Source organism: Fundulus heteroclitus, chromosome 20 (assembly GCF_011125445.2).
Source record: "Fundulus heteroclitus isolate FHET01 chromosome 20, MU-UCD_Fhet_4.1, whole genome shotgun sequence".
NCBI lineage: Eukaryota > Metazoa > Chordata > Actinopteri > Cyprinodontiformes > Fundulidae > Fundulus > Fundulus heteroclitus.
This window is the reverse complement of record NC_046380.1, coordinates 38,333,894-38,359,360: the sequence shown is the minus strand read 5'-3', so window position 1 is coordinate 38,359,360 and position 25,467 is coordinate 38,333,894. Positions and strand designations below refer to the sequence as shown.

The following is a 25,467-nucleotide window of genomic DNA, read 5'->3' as shown; positions in this document are numbered from 1 at the left end:
TCCTAATAATTGCCAGCGTCGCCAGTCCAGCTGGAGATAAATAGCACAGAGCTGTGGAGTGAGATCAGATCTCACTCCATATCTTAATGGGATCCTCTCACACGCTATTCCCATTAATGACCAATCCCCCAATTATGTAAATCAGAGAGCGGTCACTACCAGCGAGAACCTGAAGTCGCTCACATAAACACCAACGGTGTCAACAACGCAAAGAGCGCTAATTGGCCACTACTTTTCATATAATTGCAGCAGCTGGGGTCGCGTCCTCGGCCGACCCCGCCTTTAAGTGGTGTTTTTTTTCCCCCAGCACACAAACAGTTAATGGAGCAATTAAGACTCTGCACGAAAGCACCACTTGCAGAGAACCTGTGGCAAGACAGAGCTGGAGAGAGAGGTGGTCTGGGACGCTGAAACCACGTACAGCATGAGACACACAAGTCATGAGCCAAACAGAGCGGCGGGGTTGACATGGAAACCAGGCCCAGAAACATCGTTTTGGTGTGAATATAAACTGATCCAAGAACTAAATCACCAACAACAATTTACTTCTGAGGCTGACGCAGATCGTATCAAACCCAGCAAACAAAGCAACTTTTATTCTGATGTTTCAGGGCGAAAATGCCTCCCTTGTGCTCCGAAATCGGCATCCGCCTTTTTCCATTTTCTGGCTGAATTCAAAAATAAACTCAAATACTGTTGATTTTAGTGGTATTTTAGCAATTTTCTGTCAGGTTTCCCATAGCATAACAAGAATACAACAAAAACCTAGAAAACATTCCAAAATGTATGAAGTATGAATAATTATGCAGGCACAGTACAAAATTACTTTAATGGTGGTTGTTGTCATCCATAAAAAAAAAAAAATCACATTTTACCATTTCAGACCCCAGACAGAAAAGCAGCATCCTGTAAAACTCTATATTTCTGAGTTGAATTCAAAGAGAGAGAAAAAGTTTTCATCTCTTCATGAGCTGCTTCTACCACAGACTTTGCCCACCCTCTATGACTAAGTTATGCCCTGTCATGTAGTCAGAGACGTCAGATGCCAAGTAGACCACTGCAGCTTGCAGGTCTGTCACTTGAGCCAGTCTACCAGCAGGAATATCTGACAGCCAGCGCTGCACCAGAGGCCTCAGATCCTCCGAGTGGATGAGAGGGGTGTCAACAATCCCCCTGAAAAAGAGAGCGAGAGACAGGAGGAGAAAAAAACGTACAATGAAATCAGAAGGCATCACGGCGCAGAGCCAGGAGTGACAGCGTTTGTTGCAGAGGCACCACTTCGGTGACATAAATAAAACCAATTATCCCGCGAAGAACGGCCGGGACATGGCATCTCTGATATTTACCGTGGGGCTGGGGGCACTTTATTGACTGGCTCATCCCAGGAGGAGCCCACAGGTAGGATGAGACGTCTGGCGTAATTTGCTCTCAGCCCTTTACTCGCTTGTGTTCAGCTCCCACATGCTCGGGCTTACAGTTGTCACCCAAACCTGAGGCTTTAGCATCTTTTTTAGGTACTATTTACAAGAATATGAACTTTCTGTCGCTGAGCTCATCTCAAACCAGACGGCCCCGTCTCCACCACCAACAGTCGCACATCACAGGGCATCCATCCGAATAAACATGTCAACATGGCCGTCTCCGCCTAATATGAGGCGACTTCTGACTCCCAGCGCAATTAGCGTGACAGTGACTAAAAGCCATAAAGCCTGAATCATTGTTCAATCCATCCCGCCGCCTTGATATACAATTCCAACATTTGGCTAAATTAGCGCTTCCAAGGAGCCCATGTGACGCCCTGGTTAACATATTCCACCTCAATTATATTTCTCTTCAGCCGCCCTGTTATCTGGAACCTTTCCTGGCAATCAGAGGTGCTGTTTTCCCTCAGCCAATTTTCTAGATAATGCAGCTTATCACCGCTGCGACTAAAGTTGCCAATGGAATCGGGCTCCAGTCAACCTCGCGAGCGCTAATTGTGTCCCTTTTTTATGCATATTTACCGACCGTCACTTCAAAGAAATCAGCGGCCCATTGAGACACCCTGTTAGCAAGAGGGTGGGGATGGAGGGGGTGTTCGGAGAGACAGCGCTGCTTCTCAGCAAATTAAAATTAGCAAACAAGCCCGCGATAAATAAAGCTGAACACGCGCGTGTGAGGGCTTTGTTCTGGGGCTGTGGCTGGGCCGGGTCTGCCCAGAGCCGCCCGACGGATTTGCTCCGGGATGGCTGGGGCTAAGGCATCCCCCGCTTAGCATCAACCCCCTCCTGTCTCTCCCCAGTTCAACACACAGACACAGAAAGCCCTTCCAGTGTTCTCCTGTGTTCTTTCCCCATCTTCTCACACGCGCGCATAGATACAAACAAGCTACAGGTTCGAGCGAGGTTGCAAATCGGATCCCCTAATTGAACAGGACAATTAGAGCAAGTGCTCGGCTTATTCATCCCTCAAGACGTCATCTAATTAAGCGCAGATGCATTGTGCGCCGACGTAAATTAGCACGTCGCTCTCGGAGCGGAGCGCTTCCTCTGAAAGCAAACACGCTAATCACCACCTCGTTTAGCGGCTCGGTCCCTCACGACAATCAAAAGGTGGACACATGTGTTTGGGGCGCGTAAACGAAGAGCGGCGAACACTCACGGTGAGATGCAGTTGACGCGCACTCCTCTGTCGATCCATTCAGTTCCCAGAGTCTGAGTCAGTTTCACCACTCCAGCTTTGGAGGTGTTGTAGGAAAGCTGCTTCTGGGGATGGGGGACTGGAGAGAGGACAGAAAAGTTGATAAAGTTAGAATTTTTCAAGAGGAGACACTTCACAGAGTTGCTCATAGAGCTGATGTAGATCTAATCCCAGCCAATCCATCAAACGCTGTGTCAAAAAAAGTCATTTAGAATTTTTGATCAAATAAAGGTTATAAGAAACTTGAGTGACTTGATGAATAAAGAAATTGTGCTTGGTTTGGTCCCTTTGCAGCTTCCAGAGTCAGATAGATCTGATTATATCACATTAGATCGTTTCAGAACAACTTGCATAGGGCCTGCCATCTCCAGCAGGTACCGGATCTCCTCGCAGACCTTCCTGGCTCCACACAGCAGCTTCAGTTTAAGTTACACCTATTGTTAGCTTTTTATTACCTGACTCCGCCAGATAGATTTGCTCCGCATATCCATCTGGAAACCTTCCGTTGAAGTAATTTTGGGAAGGGGCGAAAATACTGGTTAGCTGATTGGCCTATGTTGGTGATAGACGGGCCAAATGAACCAATCAGATTCGTCGTCGCTCTGTTAAAACACAACCACAAGCCAAGCTACACTTGCTGCTGCAGGTAAAGGCTCGTTAGCTCAGCAAAGAAATACTCTGTAATTCCGATAAAACTTGCTCGATAGCCACGCTAACGCTAGTTTCATCGGCTGAAGCCGCCATGTTCTTTAGACTGAACTGACGCGCTTCCCGTTGCGTCACACCTCAACTCGCCTCAAAGCCAACGCTGATTGGACGTTCGTTTGGTGAACGGCTCCAAATTTTCTTTAACGGAGAGTAGCCAGACTGATCTGCGAGTGAAACCTTGAAAGCTCGCGAGATCAGGATGGTCTCACGAGGCTAAGCTTTTTATGCCTGCTTACGAGATAAAATTGTATGCAACTCCATGCAGAAAGACCCAGGGGTGTATGCTAAGGTATATAATTTGTAAAACAAATATTTTCTGCTATTTGTACAGGGTAAGATAACTGTCAATATAAAGGTAGACGTAGGCGTCTGAGTTTGTAAATGTAAGTCAATAAATGTGAATAAATTTAAGATTTGTATTTGTTCCTTGTTGTCAACTCATCACATGAGAAGTTCAGTTTTCTTTGTCTTCTTTTTCTTCTCGTTTAATGGTGGTTGGCGAACAACGCCCAGGTGCATTACCGCCACCAACTAGAAACCAAGTGTAAGGTCTAAATATATATTGTAAGCATAATAATAATAATTATCATTATCATTATAATAATGATGATAATGATGATAATGATGATGATGATGATGATTATTATTATTATTAAGAAACATCTGATGTCACATGTATGACAAATCTAAAATTCATTCTTGTTTATTGAGTTATATTTACAAATTCAGAAACCTATGCATATGCTTATTATTGACAGCTATCTTACCCCATATATAACCCCATATATATGCACCTCCTGCCCGCACACTCCTATAAAATATGACTTTAATGTCCGTCGACTATTAAAAACTATGGTGGGCCTACCCTTACTTCCTCTGCTAAAAACAAGGCAAAAATAGAGCCGTTCCAATGTGTTCCTCTTTCCTACAGCTGTCTGGATCTCTCCTGCCTGAGCTGAAAAGGTGATTCGGAGAAACCTCAACCAAGGAGAAGCTTGACCCTAGCACTGCCTTAACAGCGCTATAAATTTCATGTCGGTGATGATAGACAGCTTGTTTGGCATCACTCAGACCTAGATTTATTTTTTTTTGTCAAAAAATGAGGAAAAACATCTGTTTGAAAATAACAACTTGAGACGTGTAGCTGCGACCTCTCTTCCATTCCCATGGAGAACATCATCCTCTACTGCCCTCACTGCAACACTAACTCAAATGCTGTGAGAACGCTTTGCTCAGTGTAGCCAAGACAAGCAGACTTTATTTTAACAAGGAATACTAAAAAAAACCAGCAACAAAAAAACATGCATGCAGGTTATTGTGCTCGCTCTTCCATTCGCTGCTGGGGACTCTGCGGATAAAGTCATGTAAAATTAATTGCTCATAATGCCCAGTTATGCTCCGTCCTCAGCAACAAAAGCGGGGAGCCATTTGTTTGCCCTGACCATCACAGATGCTGCACGCTGCATGGGATGCCGGGACAGGGGCTCGTTTTCTGCTGGTTGATTAATCATCACGAGGAAGGCTCCAAGTTACATACAACTTTAGTAGTTAACCTCATCACCCGCCGATCTGACTGCCAAATGGTTTCAGTGTGAGACCGGGATGATAAATACCGGCCAGCTGCGGAGAGGTAGAAAACCTGTCTTGGGGAATAGGCGGCGGGAGCGTTCGGCATACATTGTTCAGTTGAAATGTGCACGATAGAAGCGGGAGAGTTCGGCAGGGATGAAGAAATAACTGGAAGCATGACGACATAGGAGCTGCGAGGAGGATTGCACGGGGATGTGGAAGGGATAGCAGCAGCGCGTCTGGGTTGGGCCGGATGAGGCCAGGCTAGGACCTCAGAGGAGCAGGCGGGGAGGAGCAGAGCCCACGGCTTACATGCAGATTGAAGGTGAAATCCAACTTATCAGGACAGGAAACAGAGCTCAAAATGCCTAACAGCACTAATCCTCGCTCAAGACCCGATGATACGGCCCCAAAATACCATTCAGAAAATGCCTTCATCCTTTAAATAAACCTGCATTGATGTTTTTTGCCGACTTAAAGAGCAGTAATCCCCCGGAGAAGGGGAAAAAGGAGGCAGAAAGAGCGCATTCTCCAAAGCCCTCTTTAACATTCACCCTGCTACTTATTGCCCATTTCCAGTGGGAGAAAACATGCTCTTTATCGGACACGCCTTTACATTTTGAAATCTTCCGAGCCGATAAGAAGTTCAAATGATGTGCTCTTCTCCCTGAATGGAGCTGCCGACGTCGAGCCTATTACTATGCAGCTGAGCTGTGCAGGTGAGAGTGGTAGCGAGCCACAAATCCGTCATGAAGATCACCACACAGCCCGCAACAATCCTCTGAACGCAGCGCTCTGAAAAAGGGGTTGCCTTCTGTCGTACTCATTTCTTCTGTTTTTGCTCTTTTTTTGTCCACAGTTGAAAATTTCAGCTCATCAAACACATTTTAACTTTGGACAAAGATAACTCAAGAATTACACAATATTGTTTCCAAATGATGATTCCATGTTTTAAGTTTAGAAAAAAGGAATTGCTCTTCCAGCCTCGGCAGCAACGACTGCCGTCATTCTCGCCTGCTCTTCCTTGTAGAGCTCTTTTAATTTGGTCACAAGCATGGACAGCCTGTTCTGGGTCATGCCACAGCTTTCCCAATCAAATCTAAGTCAGGGTTATGAGCAGGCCATGCCAAAACCTTCACCGAGTTTTGGATGATTGTCACTCATCAGTTCGTGGTTCCATCCGTCACAGCAAGTCATTCAAGTCCTGAAGCAGCACAGCAGCTCCAGACCACCACACTGCCACCACCATGTCTGAGGTAGGGTGGATTTGGTCTGAAGTTCACAGACTTCTTTTCCACATGCATCTTGAGTATCATCGAGATGCTTTCTGGTAAAGGCCAGGCGGACCTTTATAATCTAATAGGCCAACAATGGCTGCCATTTTTGCCCAGTCTCTCTAGCTGTGTCTCAATTCGCAGGCTACGTCCTTCGAAGGGCCCAGCCTACACAGCCTTAGGAGGACCCAGCCATCGGAGGATGCTCGGAGGAGCCTCAACCGTTGGTAAATGGGACGGTCTAGCCTTTGGAGCACTTCCTGGTTGCGACTCGACGTCATCATGTCTACCCCAAGCCCGGTGAAAAACAGCGCCAGACGACCAAAAAATGGATATGGAAATTTTTTTTATTTTTTTTTTTTTATTTACCTGTTATTGGAGGAGGAGAGTAGTTTTAGACGGCTTCGGCGGCAGCAAAACCAGTGACGAATTTTTCTCAGACTGGGAGAGCGCAGTGGAGAGGTAACATTTACCTGCTATTATTTTCACCCAGGGGCCTGCTACTGATCATAATATACCAGTTATTAAACAAACGCTTGTCAGCAGATTGAAGAATATGTTTAAATATAAAATTTTATATTTATATATTGATATAAGCTTGTGTTTGTAACTTTAGTAATTTGAATTGAATAGTTAAATGTGTACAAACCCTGTAAATAACTAACTTAAATCACTACCTTCACTATCACTTAAAAAAGCGCGCAAAGCACCTCGGGAAATCTTATGGCAGGCGAGGCCACTGAGGATGGTAGAGGTGCATCCTCAGAATTCGGGGAAAAGGAGGACGCATCGAAGGCTGCATTTTAAGCATCCTCAGAATTTTTGACAAATGGGACAGCCTCCGCGCATCGTTGTGACGTCACTGGCCTTAAAATGCGTCCTTCGAAGGACGCAGCCTGCGAATTGAGACACAGCTTCTGTCTTATTGCTGAACCATGAACTCTGACCTGCACTGCAGCCAGTGAGGCCTGCAGTGCTTCAAATGTTGCTCTTTTTTTTGTGATCTCCTGATTGAGTCATCAATACTCTCTTGGCGTGATGTTGGTATGTTATGCTGCTCTTAGAGATATGTCAGCCTACTTTATGCTGCCAGACAGGTTCTATTTCAGTTTTTTTACTCTACAGGCCTGGCAGCTTTTACTACTAGCTGTGGATGTGATACTGAACCAAAGGAAGTGGCTGATCAGGGTTAATTCATAATGTAGTGGTGAGGGGGGGGGGTTATTGTATATTCACATTGGTCCGGGTTGCTTTGGTCTTTTTATCCCTTATTAAATGAAATTATCCTTTGAAAACAGTTTTGTTTTTTTGCATTTATTTTGCTTGACATGAAAAACATATTTGATAATCCGAATCATGCACGGTGGCATAAAAAGCAGAAGTCTTTAAGGAGGCAAATAGCTGTGCGGCCGATTAGATATTTCTCCGTCCAGCGGTGACTGTGGAAAGGAGGAATAAAGCTGTGAGGGTCAGAATGTGTGTGAGTGCGGTGTTAGCACACACTCTTTTATCCAGCAGATGGACAAAAAGCTGTCATTGTGCATTTTAATTGGACGTTTATGGCTGCATTTCCAGCTTCCACTCGGCTCGTACGGCTCCCATCTGATTACACATTATGACAATATTATAACAGATGTCCAGAGCGATAAAGTAAATTCCTGAAGGACTGGACGTAATGCGAGTAATTGATCATTTTCTTAACGCCGGCCTCTATTTACCAGCACGCTCCTGTTTTACAGATTGCCCCTGCAGTCGGGACCGGGGGCCCATATGGCGCGCTGTTTTACTGGCGATTCGACTATACTGCTGATGAACTGTTGCTGCTCCTCCGGAGGAACCAGTTGGAGAGGCGTGACTTTCACTAGGCTCTCGCCAAACTCTCAAAGTGTCTTCCGTTTGCTCAAACGAGGCCGCCGGCGCGGGTCGGTGTTTTTTTTTTTTTTTTCCTTTTTCTTTTTGCCTCTGCACAGGAACCCTCCCCTCCCAAGTTGGACCTCAGGTTGCCTTCCACATCCTCTGCACAGCTCCGCAGAGAGGGGATGTTTATTATGATGCAAAACCGCCTCAGAGAGACGCAATCACAACACTTTGTGTTTCTGACTGTAAGCGGCGGTGGATGCATCTCATGGAACTGGAGATAAAGCTGCCTAATCCTGTTCCAAGTTGGCCTTGTAAATAGAAAAACCGCAACAAATACCTTCTTTCTACAGAGTTTTATGTATACACCCTCATACCCCCCCCCCCCCTTCCTTTTCTCAGCACAACGGCCCACGCCAAATCGGGAGATTAAATGCCGACATTGAGCGGCTCCAGAGAGAGAGAGAGAGGAGAATGGAATCATTACTCACCTATTAGACTGGCCATGGAGGCTGTGTTGATAATCTTGCCGTATCCCTGCTTTAACATCACTCGACCCGCCGCCTAAGGCAAGGATTCGGGGAGAAGAGACGCGTTATTGCTACAGGCCGCACCGAGAGGCTGAGCACAGATCAACAGGAAAACATGTGGTTTAGCACAGGAGGCAGGATCGCATCCGACGTGCTGGAAAGGATCTGAAGATTTGTTGGCTGTGCACTCATAGGTGCAGCTGTGGTTTCACCTTTCAGAACAAAACTTTACAACTGCATGGATATATTTATTCTTTCGTTCCATTTGACTCTTTAAATGTCTGGTTTTGTGCAGTTCTGTGAGTGATAACCCAGAGTAAAAAAACATGCTTTTCATGGTATTTTCACCCACATTCTAAATGAAATGTTGAGAGTGATCTAAAGTGCTCGACTAAAAATGTGCAGATTTCTAATAGATTTAATAATAGTGTTCAAGCGCTCACTGCAAAAAACACTCTTTTTTGGAGTTATGGTAATGCCGATTTACGATCTTTCTCAGTGAAATTTCTTTTAAAAAGTGGTTGAAATCCAACAGATAAATCAGATAAATGCATCAAAACATACATCCCTAACATTTATCTGAATTTTAATAAATGCAGAAGAAGTCCATCAAAAAACATGTTATATGATGATTATTTATAGACCAAAAAAGGTGGAAGTTGTTGGTCTTCAAGCATTTAATAAATCATAAAGAAATTAGCTAATTGGTTGGTTCATCTCTGAAGGTTAACTACGTGACCTAAAAAGTGACACTTGGTGTATCATTAGTTTCACCTTTCCGGGTTATTTTTGGCTGAAAGCAGCCAGAGAAAAAAAGACTTTAAGCCAGCTAACTGGCAGTGTGCAGCAACAAGCTGCTGAGGGGCACTGCTGTATTCCTCTATGCCTCTAACGATCTAAGAAAACTCCAGTCACTTCGACACGTTCTCTTTAAGCTTGTGGAAAGGACTTTTAAGGTTTCAGCGATTTTGAATCCACACTAGATTACGGGTCCATGCTGCTGCTTAATTTTGCATAAAACATAAAAAATGACCCAAAATTAAATCTGGAAATGAGACCATAAATCTGGTTCATTTCAGAAAATTCTCAGATACCATTTCACATCAGATTAAATCATCTCAATAAACATGTTTGTTAAAGTTTGATAAACTTGAAAGAGACTTCCTGTTTCTAATTAAATGTTGTTCTAACTAGACAATTTATGTTGTATTGGATCATGTATCTGATGAAAACGTTGTGTTTATTGAACAATGTTAATTTTGTTTTTTATTGTATTTTCCTTCAGTCTGAGAAAAACCTAACCTCTACTATGAATGTATTTTTTTCTGTTGGATGGAAAAACAATCCTTGTTGAGAAAAATAAATTGTTTAAAGGGGGCATATCATGCAAAATGAACTCTTTTTTTTAGTCTTTAAACACGTTCTGTTGAGTACATGCAGTCTGTCCCGGAGCTGCTTAGTTATCTTTATATTCTGTTTGGGTCATATTTTTCAGGCCCTTCTCTGTCTTCTTTTTTTGAAAAGCTACATCACAGTATTTGCCGCAGAGCTGCTAAACAAGGTCACGGAAGTCATTTTTATTTCTCAAAGCGATTTTCTAGTCCAAGCTGAAGGATGCCGAAGCTACAAGTAGATATATCAAAATATTTGGTTGTTCATTACGTTGTCCCCCAGCATACAACAAAAATGGCTGAAGCAGGGTGGAGTGGAACGCTCTGCAACCTGGAGGGTGGGGCTGAAGCAGCACCGAAACTAGTTGCTCTCAGATGCACCTCAGAACAGGGGCAAAAAAAAGGGGGGGGGGTGTTAGGGTGGGTTAACAAGGAATTCAGACCAAAGCATTGCAGTTCCACTTTATCTAGACCACAACTGAATAATTTAAATGGGAAAAGGAAGAACTGAAAAGCAGATGATCCCCCTTAAAAAAGATTAATTGGTCTGATTTATCAACACCCTTAAAAATGTGTCTTTATAGAACATATTTAACTAAAGCATTTATGTAATTTATGATTTACTTTTCTAAGTCCATCAGTATCTAGGGTCCTTTAAGATTTTTTTCCATGACTTCTGGTTTCCCCTATGGTGTATAGTAAATATGACCTGAAACAGATGACAGGTTCCTTTAGGCCCTCCTCAAAATGGAAAAGACAGCAGAACATGTTGATCAAGATCAACGGATGCGTGTTAATCTTTTAAGATCAGGTAAAATTGCCAAAAATAAGCAAATGGTCCAAACTGGGCCACTTCTATGGAAAGAACAATTATTAACAAATTTTAAATAACTACACCTGTGAAAATCCTGATTTTATGAAGACCCAGACTTATCTTGCCACCACAGAATGAGGAGAATGGCAAGGTAGGTAAGCAAAACTACAAAGCTTACTGAAAGGAAACAGCAAATGTTTCAGTGTGAAGTTATGCTACTGCAACAACTCATATGAAGACTATTTACAAGATCTTTATCAGAGGCACCAGCACATGTCAAAGCTGGTGTTTGTTAATGGTTCCTACACTTTTTCCATTTAAGATTTGAATCAACATATTAAAGCTTATCTTTTTTTTTTACATCAAAGCCCAAATATTTTCCCCTATAATATAGAATAATTTGTTTTCAGCTGATCGCTAAATTGTTGCCCTCAAGATTACATGATGCGACCACACAGGTTAACTGGGCCTGTCCTGCACACACCTGACAGCACAGAAACGTCCCCCTCAGGTTCACATTGAAAGTCTGGTCCCACTCCTCTAAACTTGTGTCTTCGCTGGCCGAGTTCTTGTTAATGCCAGCGTTGTTGCAGGCGATGTGGATCGCTCCCCATTTGGACACGATGGTGTCAACCATCCTCTGCACGTCATCTGACTTGCTGATGTCAGCTGCGATAGGAATGGCGTGGATGCCTGGAAAAGGGAAATGTGGACCGTTAAGAACTACTAAAGAATTAGGACCTAAAGACAACAACTTGTGCAATAAGTTACTTTCCTTTATTAATCTATGGAATGCTTCAATCTACAGAAGAAAAACAAAACAGTACACCGCCACAGGCAGCGAGGAACCTTTAGTACAATTTAGCCTTTAGTATGCTGCCATCTGCTGGTCATAAACTACACTTGGTAACACAACAAACATGTGATTAAACCTATATTTTAGTGGAAATGTACATATTATTGATGTATACTTTTAAAACGTACTGCTTAATGCCCAAGTCACCACAGCATCCCCAGCATAAAGCCAGTTCAACCAGTTTAGATCCACTAAGATACCTCAAGGCCCTCGAAGATGCTTCATTTTCCTTTCAAACTGTCATTTAAACATTCAAAGAGCCTCAAACAGAAAAGGAGCACCATTTTATTTCAGTTCAGACTCTGACAAAAAGCAAAGTGAATTTAACTTTGAACTTTGTTTTTACGATGCAGGTGACAGGCAATGCAGAGATAGAGTGCTTGACTTTCTCAATTCAAATTGCTACTGTCGGCAAAATCATTTAGAATGTAATAGTGAATTGAAAAGATAATTATTTATAGTATTAATAATTGTTGCTAGTGTACCTTTCAATGCAATTAGTCTTCTACCACAAATGCCACAGATTCTCAGTGTGAGTTAAGACTAGACGTAAACTAGGCCATTCTGACACCCCCAACCTTGTCTAGAGTCCTTTTGCAGTTCCTAACAGGTTTTCTTCCAGGATGGAACATAACAGATAATGACTAGACATACCTATACCTGACTAAATGTGATTAACTGAGGCCAAACGTGACTGTTCATGATTAAACATACTTAAACGTGACTCAACGTACCTATGCCTGACTCCATAATTAAGATACAGGTTCAGCAACATATGCCGTTGGTCGTTCTGTGTTACAGGATGAGACACATAAAGCACACATGTGCAGTCATGGCAGTTTGGCCCAATCTGAATGACGAGATCCGAACAAGTGCTTAGATAGACGCTGTTCGGATTAACAATTCAGTATTTATAAAAAGGTTGTAACTTTTAACGATTTAATCACTGACAAGGCAAATATGTCTGTAATGCAGTCTGATGTTTGTTTATTTGCGCAGGGTAGTGCAACGTAATAAATCTATTTACAAGCTGTAGCAACAGGCTATAAAGTATCGTGTTAAAGTTCCCTAATTAGCAATGCAGCTTTTCAAGTAACTACATGAATTACTAAACATGTTATGTGTTGGAAATCTTAAGGAAATGTGGTGCTGTTGTGTGTTGTAGGTTTTAGCCATCTGCAGTCTTTGAGACAGTTCGATGCGGACGGAGGTTTTAATTTTAAACAGACATATCTAAAATTGTGGATCTATGCATCAATCCAGAGGAATTAAAGGAGATTGCAGAAATATTCCCTGCTGATCCTAGACAAAGCCTCTTTTATAGACTCCCAAACAATACCATATTGAGCTTCGTTGTCGCTAAGCAGCGTACAGCTCCAGCTATATGCACAAACTGTTCCATATGCACACAGGCCCCCATTACATGAGATCACTCCGCCTGTAGCTTCAGGCCGTTTCTTAGTTTTCTTTGCTTTTTTGATAACTCAGTGTGAGCATCGGCCTTAGAGATGTGCTAGAATGCGTTGAATCATCAGACACCGCACTATGTTTTGAAAAACAAAGTAAACAGGACTTACTTAGCTGTCCTGCAGCCGTGTGCCGTCTGTGTACAAAGCGCTTCAGGTGCTCGTGATTAGCTGTTGTGTTTGTGAAAAGTTAGCTCCACTTTGAAAACCTGACAGCGCGCCACATTCTCTAATAGTTTAGACGCATGTGGGCGTTTCTCTGTAGCTTTACATTCCAGATGAAGCGATGCTTTCAGATCTTTTGAGCAGGTGCAGCTACTTTTGTGATGTGTCGATGAACGTTATGCTAATTGACGTATTTTCATAATCGATGTCGTAGACAGGGTCGATGTGTCGCCCCACCCCTACCTATGTCCACGTAAACATAGAGACTAAACGTGATCTAATTAAACATGATTAGGGCTGGGCAACGATTAAAATTTTTAATCGCGATTAATCGCATAATTATCCCGATTAATCATGATTAATCGCATTGTATGCGCAAACTCCAAGAATGAATTCAAAAGTAGTGTAAAGAGCACTTTTATTTTAATGTTCTGCTGCCATATGAACAAAAGTGTTGTAACATTTGTAGCACTTATCTTATTTTATACTGGATATTTTCAACCCATCTATTGAATTTAGTGCACTAGTTGATCTTTTCTTCATAAGAGAACAGCAAGCACTGCAGCCAAAATATGGCCTTTTTTGACCTGCTGTATATTAGCCAGTCCCTAAGCTTGATGTATCATGAAACTGTTGACCTTTTGGGTTTTGATTTTATTATTACAATTAAATAATAATAATAATAATAATAATAACAATAATGTTATGTTCAGTGTTTTTTCGCTAATCCACCTCTTATATATTTCAATCCTTATGTAATTTTGTCTGTGTTGTGTACACCTGCCTGTTGCTTTAATCCTATACATTTCCCCGTCGTGGGATAAAAAAAGGATTAGCTAATCTTATCTTATCTTAAATAACACTTTTTAATATATGTACTGGGTTCTTTCAAGGTCTTAATTACATGTTATGTGTGGGCTCCAGTAACATATGATAGATAATATCTACTTTGAAAGTTAACATGAACTGCTGCTGAAGATGAACACTGATCTACCTGGATGTTCCATGGAGGACTGAAACACCTCAGTCAGAGACGTCTGTGGGTCTGTCGGGGCAATGACAGAAGTTTCGTCTCCTCTCTCCGTTTCTGTGGCTCGACGTTTTCATGTTTTTTCACGTGCTTAGATAAATTTGTTGTGTTTCCACTGAAATGAACTGGCTTTTTACAAAACATACAGCTTGATTTCATTCACGGTATTAAAATAAAGCCTGTTCATGTTTTTTCGCTGCTGCGGTCTCTCTCAGCTGTTTGTGTGTTAAGTTTGTGTGAGAGCTGAGTGGGCGGGCCAGGCTGAGCCTGCGTGCTGATTGGCTGGCGCCGCTGAGCCATGTACGAGAGGGGAGGGGGAGCGGCAGAGTGCTGCCGTGACAGCGCGCTGCAGTCAGCGCGCCTGCTGACTGACACTGACTGAAAGCATGTGAGCAACATGCGTTAATGCGTGATAAAATAAATATCGCCGTTAATAGTCTAATGAATTAACGCGAAATTAACGCGTTAACTTGCCTAGCCCTAAACATGATTAATGTAACTAAATGTAACCAAATTATGTCAATCACATGATTGACTTGATTGATTAAATGTGACTAAACGTGACTAACTGCGTCTGACTGTGACTAAATGTAACCAAACACAACTAAGTATGACTAAACGTGTAAAAGTTCTCAACTTTTCGAAGACGGTTAATTTTTTATGACCATGCTGCTCACCTTTAAGGAAGAGCTCTTTAACCACTGCCTCAGCTTTGGTTTGGTCCATGTCCACCACAGCCACCTTGGCGCCAGCCTCACCCAGGGCGTGAGCAAAGCCCCGGCCGATGCCCTGTCCGGCGCCCGTCACGTAGGCCACCTTCCCATCCAGACGCATCCGGTCCAAGATGGAATGCCCCTTGGTGCCGCGGAAAACTTCGTCATCTGTTATGTTGCCCTAACGGACAAGATCCAACACACAGGGACGCTCAGCGAGAACCACACCAAGACAGAGGCGTCAGCAAAAGTCGGAAGTACCTGAGACAGCGACCGGGTTGAGGACCCAGATACGCGCCGGATAAGACTGATGCCATCTCTGAGAGGGAGGATGACCTTTTGAGCAAAAGGAGTAACCTTAACATTGAAAATGACTCAAACGCCCGAATGACGAACAGAGACGTACCTGTTCTACCCGGGGATCGTTTGCGATAAACTGGTTAAACTCTCGAAGCGCCAGGCCGTTGCTATCTGTGGTATCTTTAAGATAAACCTTTGCTTTGAAGAGGGAGTTATCCACACATATAACCCCTTGCAATCTCAACAAGTTGTTATCCATTATGAAGTTGTAGTAGTTGATATAGTTACTCTTGTCTGCATCAATGAAGACCATGTCGAACTGGTCACCCGCAGTGGCTAAATCCTGAAAAAAAAGGTACATGACATAATTAGATTACTGGCACGTGTCCCCTAAAATGTCAGAGTTAATCACTGACCAGTCTGCTTATGAAAACAAGCTGACACCGCAAAGAGTAAAGAGGTGAAATGTAAAGAGGTGAAGTGCAGTACCAGGTCACATGGACCTCCCAGAACATGTCAAAGATTCTCTCTTTATTTTAAAAACAACACAACAATAAAAAAGCAACTGTTATCTATAACAAAGTCTGGGACACCTGACAAAACCTTTACCCCTTCATTGTTAAGATCATTTTGAAATATTAAACTTCGTGGTTTTTCACTCACTGGACTGTAATCCGCCACAAGACCTTTGCAATGAAGACGGTTCTTATTTATAACTCAATGATTTCCTAGTTCTAGTACAGATTCTTATTAACATTCTTGCGCACACGTTGATTTCTTGACTCTGACTGTAGTAATACGTCAATGGGAAAGTCAAGCAGCTCGATATTTGCCACAGATTTCACTAAATCCAGACACCAGGCACTAACTCTAGAGCAGGGGTGTCAAACTCATTTCTATATGGGGCCACTTTGGTGTCATGAAGTCATTAAAAGGGTCGGTTGCACGTGTATAGATGATACTTTTCATTTCATAATTTCATTCCAGTTCACATAGAAGTATAAAAAATGCACAGTAACATAGAAATAGCAACCTTAGGCCCAGTTTATACAGTTTATCTGCAAGAAAAGTTAATATTGGGGTGAGTTACACTTATAGGAGGCACAGTTTTAGCCGCTTTATACAATTTAAAAGGATATATACCTCTACTTTATCACATGATATGCCTTTTTTTTTGGCTCTTGAGGGCCGGATAATTTATCTTGATGGGCCGGATTCGGCCCGCGGGCCTTGAGTTTGACACCTGTGCTCTAGAGGTAAAAAGCATGTCCCACAAAGGCTCATTTAAGTCTGCTGTGCATTGAACGCACTTTAATTTCCTGGGTTTCGAGCTGCCGTGAAATCACATGTTCAGCTCAAATTTGTACAGCGTTGACCTCTGGTTTCTGTAAATCCGCAGGATACCTTTGGAGCCTTTTTATTGTATTTATACACCACAGCCACAAAATGTGTACCTGAGACAAACATAACCGCTGACCCAGGTGGCTTTTGAACCCAAGTACTTGGATGGGGTAAATCTGACCAAGAACGTGAGCTTGCAAACGTCAGCGTCAACAACACAGTTAGAGTGTATTTCAGCTGATGCAATACCGCGGCACGCATGCTTTCACATCAGCATCTCTGCAAACTGCTTACTTCACACTTTACACAACACATAGCCAATGGGCATTAGCTAATTGGTAATATCGGGAGTTGTAGTGACCTTTACAACATTATGCACACTGACTGTGTGCAACTAGCCCTCTGTCAACTGGGTGGGAACAAATTAAACAAATTAACCAATAAAAATGCATATGCAAATTAAGGGTGCCATGTTATTTGTCAAGTCTAAGTGAATTTTATAACTCTCATATATTTAGATGTGTTTTTTTTTCTTCATATGTCCTGTTGCAGCATTTCAGGTATACCATATGAAAAGTTGGTTGCCTGCATAATGCTAGGGCAGCTTTGTTCTACGAAAGGGACTGTGGGGGGAGGGGGGGGTGACATCTTAAAGGCATACTATGCAACATTTTTCAGTTAATTAATGTGTTCCATACTGTTTTGGATGATTAAATGAGTCATTTCAGGTCGAACAAAGGTTTTCTCGGCCGCCCTGGTGGTCTGTGGGGGAAATACCGCACTCGGCCCGCACACACAGGCTCAGAAGTCTCGTGCAAGACCGCGAGAGTTGGTCTTGCTTTACGGCGAGAACTCCATGTGTTTTTTCCCTGCCATTCACTATATGCACGCGCGAAAGCAACAACAAAGAACCACGTGCTAACATCAAATAAACATGCAAGCATATCGAGTTTTATTATTATTATTATTATTTATTTATTTTATTACATTTTTTTTTATGTTGGCGAGACGCTACTGCGGCGGTGGTGGCGGCGGCGGCTTGGCGGCGGCGGCGGCTTGGCGAGGCGGCGGCCGCGGCTTGGCGAGGCGGCGGCTTGGCGATAGCGCTGCGGGAAGCTTGATGTTCATACTATCACTGTGTTAGTCATTGTTTGTACTGCTGTTTTTTTCCACTTTTCGTTGCGTTCGCCTGTCTGCTAAGCTCAAAACAACCGCGCTTGGCTTGACGGAGAAACCAGAACAGCTGAGCATCTTTATGACAGTGCACTTTTACTTTCGCCCTCTGGGGGGAGCTTCGCTGGAAAATCAACCCCGGTTGCATAGTATACCTTTAATTGATTAATTGATTTTATTAAAACCAGGTTGCATTTGGCGTTAAAGTAGCATCAGTAAAATCTGAACCTCATTTCACTATTGTGAACCCAAATTTGCAAACAGTCCTGTTTAGGGAGCTGAATGCATTGTCACACCTTTAAAGTATATCTATTGCAGCAGGCAAAAACTCGTACTTCTGCACATGATGGATATCCTGAGCAACATTTTGTTCAAAAGATGTAGGAAACACAACTTTGATCTTTTTCCTAAACAATTTGGAAATCGGGTCAAAGGTGAATGGCTATCAGGAGGATGTCCATTTATATCTAAACATGACTGAAAAGTTATTACAGTCAATGAAATTAGCTAAGCCAGCCCAACTTTGTTAAGGTTATTTTGGCCAGGGCATACGGGCTAAACAAGGGCCAGTTCTCTACTGATATAAGGACATAATCCTAAACTGCACTTTAATTTAAATAGCTTCTGTCCAACTTAATTTATTCGTTTTATAGTAATAGCTACCTGTATATCATGCTCACAATTCTGACTATAGTAATAGCCATCTGTACATATATTCATAGTACATGTAAACTCTGTTATAATAACAATCATCTGTATATTATGCTATTGTACATATCTGTAAAACTCTATTCATAGTAATATACATCTGTATATTATCTTCGGTACATATCCAGCTGTAAATTTAGTTCACAATACTAGTTATTTATATATACATATCTGTACATAACTGTAAAACTCTATTTATAGTAATATCCATCTGTATACCATATTCGGTACATATCCAGCTGTAAATTTAGTTCACAATACTAGTTATCTACTTATAGGACAAATCTATCAGTAAAATTCTGTCTATAATAGTATACATCTCTATATTTATTCAGTAATAACCCATGTCATGTACTTATGGAACCATTGTTTATCCTGCACTTGCTGCTATTGCTCTACTGGTTAGACCTAAACTGCATTCCGTTGCCTTGTACCTGTACCTGTGTAATGACAATAAAGTTGAATCTAATCGAATCTAATCTAATAATCTTGAACATGAAATAGAATGATGTCCATGGACATTGGAGAAATATTACATACAGTTTACTACTTTTACTACTACTACTACTACTACTACTACTACTACTACTACCACTTTTTTTTAAATAGTGCAAAGGAACTTAAATATGAAAATGAACAGACCCAAATCATCTAAGGCTGCCGCCCACATTGTTTGCTTCCAAAATTCAGGCCCAGAGCAAATTCTGCCACTGACCCTTGCTCTGTTGACTCGTTCTGTTGTCCACCAATTTCTCCCGGTATTGGGACAGAGCATTGATCAGAGTCAATTCTGTCTAACAGTCAAACAAATTTGAGCTCATGCCGTCGAACAAGAAACAATATTAAACTTGCAGTGTTGTTTTCCATTTCTTCTCATGTTTTATTTATTGACATATTTCACATGTTTGCACAAAGCTGCAGGGACCTCACTGATGTGCATAAGCACACATTTACTACCTGATGGAAAGTAAGTACACATGTTAAGTCTGTTGTTTGTACAACAGCCAATGACTTTTTAAGTCTTTCACATTACTGTGGATTAATTTTACCCTCTCTTCCTCTTACAATATTGTCCTCTTGCTTTATTGACTGAGATTGGCAAAACTTTAGCTGTTAAACAGACGGTCTCAGACTGATTTATTATATCATGGTCTGAGTGAATACTTGATTCTGATTGGCTGCAGGGTATCTGTTAAAAAGGTCCAGTCAAATAGCCTGATTGTTCTAAATTATTGCGCTGGCTCAGATGCTAGCTGGTTACCTTGGCAACACGTCACACTGAGATATTAAATAGTTCTCTCAGCTGCTTCTTGTTAATTAAAATGATGAAAAAAATTCAAGTATCAATAATTGATTTAATATTTATTTCTTTTGTAAGTTACCCTGGTATAAGCAGGCTAATGCCCTTCGAGGAGTCCATTATCAGAAATTAATGGACTTTGCGGAAGCAACCGTCCTCCACTTTGCATCGGACGGTTCACACCACGGCGTCGTCCATTAATTTCTGATAATGGACACCGTGTAGGGCATTATCCCTTACATATCTACTAAATGTCAAGGTCCCATTGCAGAAAAACAGACTCTAATCATCGCTCCTACAACACCATAGGACAAGTTTGCAGTGAGTTCGACCAGAAATTGTTCTTTATGGTTCTTTATGGTCAAACATTCCGACTTTGGTCTAATGCGCATGGAGGACATTGCTCCAGAAGTCTTGTGCTATACTAAGGTACTTTTGCTAATTCTGCTGTCATCTATCCATTGTCTGTATCTGCTCGTCCTTGCAGGGTCATAGGGGAGCTGGTGCCCATCCACTGGAGTCACTGGGGGAGTGTACTGTTATGAACATTTCAAATAACACAAGGTAACTGAGAACTGTAGAGTTTGAGGTGTTGCTCTTTTTGGCAGCACATCTGAGGATTTTGCATGTTAATCTTTGGCTGAATAGGTAGTGCTGTCCAATGAAAAATGTCAACTTTCTTTTTTTCCTGTCCCCTTAGAGTATTCTTGCTTACTACAGAGTGATGGGCTTCAAAATGGTTGGACATGTCCCTATAACCCTGTCAAATATGTTGGGCAGCAAAAATTGCTTTTCTAAAGTAACTCCTGATATCTTTCCTCCTTGGCATTATGTTAAAACAGATCTGTATGCTCCAAAGCAGCAAACCCTTCTCCTAATTAAGGGCACAGGATGCTACTTATCCTCTTCAGTCCTATGATAGCAGCATTGGGGTTTTTCCCACAACATTACATCAAGTCATAGAAACTCTGTTTTTTCCCAGGACTGGATTCCATTATGGGGTCAACCCCAGAATCTAACTGATAGGCTGATCTGTGAAAGTTATCCTAGAGCCCAAACAGGTGGCAATTATAGAGGCAACAAGCTTGTTTGTTAACACTGTGCCCAAAAATAACACTTTAAGTGATTTTCCTTTTGTCAGGTCAAAATCGATAATATTTGGTGCCACAGTTTAAATAGAAACACAACGAGTAGGTGCCCAAAATCGTTGAATCATAAAAATCTGGACCACATGGAGTCACGTGCATATGGACCAGGAGGACCCTTTTAAAGATCTGTGGCATAGCAACGGCATCCTTCAGAAAGTCACTGAGAGCTCTTACAGAATGACTTAGATAACTCTGACAGTCGCTGTCTCACCTTTAGGGTGTCCATGGCAGATCCAATCTTGACAGTTATCTTTTTACCATGTGGAGACTTGTCAAAGATGGGCTGAGCGAACTCTTTAAGGTAGGGTTCTAACTCACAGGCCACCAAGCAGCCATCTTCCGGAAGCCCCTCCGCCATGGACAGAGCTCCGTAGCCAGTGAACATCCCGATCTCCAGGACCCTCTTGGCCCGACTCATGTGGATGAGCATCTTAAGGGCCTGACCTGCCATAAAGGACACAAAACAACATAGTAGTGAAAATAGTGAAACACGTAAGGCAGCAAATGTAATGCTAATAAGTGTGCACGTATATGTCCCACCCTCAACATGGCCGGTGATGCACTCCTTTGGAAGCCGGAACTTAGTCTTGCCCTCCTTAAACACTTGGTCCCAGTCGTGAGACACCGTTTTCCTACCATTAAATATGCATGATCGTTTCTACATCATGGACAGTGCCTTGCAAAAATATTCACAGCCCTGGAACATTTTCCTGTCATATTACGTTACAACTATAATATCAGAGTATTTTATTTGTACTTTACATGATAGACAAGCACAAAGCAGTGCATCATTCTGAGATGCAAGGAAAAGTATGCTTGGTTTTCATTTATTAGTAAAAATATCAAAAGTGTGCTGTGCATTTGTATTCAGCACCCTTTACTCTAACACCTCTAACCCTAACTGCAGAGTTGATTGACGTGAGTAAATATTCTAATATGAGGCTGTTATAATTTTTGTACATTTGTTTATTTAACTAATAACGGTTAGTCACGCCGAGCTGCCGCTTTATTGCGAGGCATTGCAGAGGGTCAGGCTTGGTCCGGCATTATTTACAATTGATTTTTAAATTAAGCAAACCAGCATTATGATAGTTCTGCGATACTGCCACTAGATGTCGCCATGTCTATTTATATTTGTTAATCGTGCTCAAGAGAGAATTATTTTTCAGCTCTAAAAGGACTATCAAAACACTATCAAGATGGAGGCGTATTGTGTATATAACCGTATTTTACCATGATCAAACGGTTTTTGGTATTTTTATTGGCATATTACATGGCTAAATTCCTTTAATTTGATATATATGAAATAATCTTTTAGGTCAATATACAGCACTTGCCGTGTATCGTTGCTCCGTGCAGGCTGCCCCTATCAAAAACTCACCTATGTAACTTGAAAGGGTCAGATCCATTGCTGAATAGGTCATGTGAACTAGAGCGCCACTCTAGATCACATAACCCATTCTAAGTTACAGCTCAGGCTGCCTTAACAACAGAGCAAAACAGATATGCCGTATTTTTGGTTTTCTGGTGTAGGATTTTATTCAGAGGGGTGAATGTAGCCTTGTCTTTAAAAGTAACTGCATGACTTCTCCATCTGTTGGTCCAAAAGTGGTCTGCTGCCAGATTCCAAAACACGGAGGGAGACTGTTTAATTTTGGGACAGTGCAGTGTTGCCAGTGGCATTGGAAGTTACAGGTCTAGTGCCCCTAGTGGCAAAAAGTTACACGGCACAGCATTAAAATCACTCCTCAATTTAATTATTACCCTATAATTGTTTTTAATTATATGCACCTTTTCATTTTGTGAAATACTGTTGAATTTTTTTATATGTGAACAGTAGAACAAATAAAAAATGTACATACTTTATATTAAAACACACAGATCTGATCATAACATAACATCAATGTGAAAAGGTTTTTGGGGTATGAATACTATTCCAAGGCACTGCATTTCACACAGTAAAACACTTTAATTTTCAGATGATCAAGTGTAGGGTAAAAAAACAACAACAACTTCTTACTCATAAAGCTCTGCAAGAGGCTCGCTTTCTTTGGTGGTCATCTTCTCCAAGTACTCATCTAGCCCGCTGGCGATGTCCAGAGCCTTGTGCAGGTGACTTTTCAGTTCCTCTGGAACAGCAGCACATGTTGCAGCTATGCTCTCAGCCTTTGTCAACAGATCCACTATGACTTCCACAGGGGTGTCAGGAACTGGGAGAATCACAAGAGCATTGTCAGCTGCAGTAGTTGACGACAGCTGCAATGCATCTCTGCAGCCAAGCATCAAGCTGCGAGGCGATGCACGGCTGTTGTCAAGTCATCTGTTCAATGATCGCTCCGCTTACTCTACCGCCAAGCTGAAGTGTTAAAAACTGCGTAAAAAGTATCGTTCAGACATATCAAAAGCGTAACAATGTGAGCAGATTAAGGTGGAAACATATAGCAGAAAGTCTAAACAAACGGGAATATTGCAGATTATTTTCAATCACTCTGCTACTCATCAATAAGAACCTTTTTGAAATGCAACTTTGAATAGAAAGCATGATAAAAGTAAGCGATCGGATAGGTTTACAGTGAGAGTGTAACTGTTATGATCTTTTACTCATCGTAAGAAGCTGCCTGAGATGAGACAGGTTTTTCTTAAGCGTCACTTGGACACTGGACTCGCACAGAGCTCCTTGTATGAACTCTCTCTCTCTCGGTGCCTCCTTTGACCCCCTCTCGGTGCAAAAAGAAAAAAAAATACGTTCTTACCTTTTTCGTGCGGCATGTTTACAGATTATGGGCGGGTCGCTTTGGTGCAGCTGGCAGCCACGGCAAGTATACGTGCTACGGAGGTCCAGAGGTTTTCGGTTATATCACGTAAGAAACCCGCTGCATGGTGGAGGAGTGGCAGCTGCCTCTGTTACCCAACACGTGAACATTATCCAACTCCACGTAGCACGTGACTGCTTCGCTCGTGGAATCGCGGTGGGAGTGAGAACACAGCCGGTTTTCTCCCCCGGGCATCCACAACTTACTATATTAACCATGTTTGGACACGACTACTCTTTGCCCGGGGGGGCTGAAGGTAAACCGGGTTTTACGCAGAGCTGCGCGGTGCGTGATTTATGTCACAGGAGCTCCCGTGCCTTGCTGAAACATACTCAGCCAAAAGCCACTCTAACGTTAAAACATAATAACACAGAAAACTGAAAGAACCTGCAAATATTTAGGATGCAGCTGCAGTCCCCCCTCTAAATAAAGAAATAATAGGGGTGTCGTTTTACCGACAGGGGCCACAAACGGATTGTTGCCTGCATCATCAGCTGAACTCTATAATGCCAAGAATCTGATGATAAATTCCAAAACTAATTTTTTTTTATCAAAAAAATGAGCATGCATAGCTTTATGATGTCTTTAGATTTTATTAATGTGAATAATTCTTGTAGACAGATGTGACACTTTATGTTCAAAAAATGTAACACAATCATGGTCAGAAATAGAATAACAGAAAATATTCGCCCAATAAACACTGGTAAGGCGTGTTCACTCTGACAGTGAACAAGGCGAATGGAGCAAGCGATTTACATGTCCACATAAAGGTGGGATCAGGAGCCAATTAACGCTCGATGTTGTCAATAACAATTTCCGAGCAATGCAAATGGAGCGAAATGGGCGAATAGATTGAAGCCAAACAGCGCAGTGGACGCATGAATAGGGTGAAGTGAAATTTTGCTCGAGTTTATGGTTGAGTTCACATTTTCTACAGATGTTCTACAGATCTAAATTTCTGAAAAAAATGGTCTGTGATCCAATTCCCTTACCGTACAAATTTCTGACCTAAAAACTAATACAAAAAAATAAACCATTGTGATTTTTTTTATTTTTTTTTCAAAAAATACATATGTGTGATTTTTAACCTCAGTTTTCTGCACTGCAGTGTATGTACAAGTTCACACCTGAGGTTTTCAAGCTGTCAGATACTCATTAACTTTCTGCCTGGAGGCTGACAGGTAACAGCTGTCATTCCTGTGGCCCATAAGAATGAAGAATTAAAGAACAGAACGTTGGTATATATGTTCAAAAGTTTGGTAACCAGTTTCAAAACCATGTAAAGTGTGTCACAATAAAAAATTAGTAGAGTTTAAGCCCCAGCTGAGCTCCAAAGGCATCCTGGTTGTAGTGACATTGATTGGGAGCTGCCATAGCAACAAATGCATCAAACAGACAAAGTACAGGCCATTGTGAAGGAGGTCAGAGTTGTATCTAAATATGCGTGCACCCTCCACTGTGAAATTTGGGCCACTGCAGCTCACATGAGGCAGCTGGTCAGTGCTGTGTCTGGCTTGACAGTGCCTGGCTTGACAGTGCCTGGCAGCAGTCGGGAGACCATTCAGTGGTACCAGTGGTCCTTCAACTGTGCCACCAGCAAATGAAGAGGGAAGAGAGTGCAACCCCAAATAA

General features: G+C 42.1%; 1 protein-coding gene across 2 annotated transcripts; it reads right to left on the bottom strand.

The window, feature by feature from the left end:
- Positions 1–528: 528 nt before the first annotated feature.
- On the bottom strand, positions 529–23,959 carry zgc:113054 (uncharacterized protein LOC541322 homolog). Of its 2 annotated transcripts, none has more exons than XM_012874371.3 (11): positions 23,776–23,959; positions 23,043–23,232; positions 21,563–21,654; positions 21,234–21,466; positions 15,459–15,695; positions 15,314–15,388; positions 15,017–15,233; positions 11,307–11,515; positions 8,579–8,651; positions 2,641–2,758; positions 529–1,173 (listed from the first exon to the last, which is right to left on the bottom strand). In XM_012874371.3, exons 1-11 carry the CDS (start codon positions 23,789–23,791, stop codon positions 978–980), a joined length of 1,656 nt encoding a protein of 551 aa, XP_012729825.2. In that variant the 5' UTR covers positions 23,792–23,959; the 3' UTR covers positions 529–977. The 2 variants fall into 2 exon arrangements, with proteins under 2 accessions (XP_012729825.2, XP_012729833.2); XM_012874379.3 differs by lacking the exon at positions 23,776–23,959 and adding an exon at positions 23,624–23,730.
- Between the last annotated feature and the right edge of the window lie 1,508 nt (positions 23,960–25,467).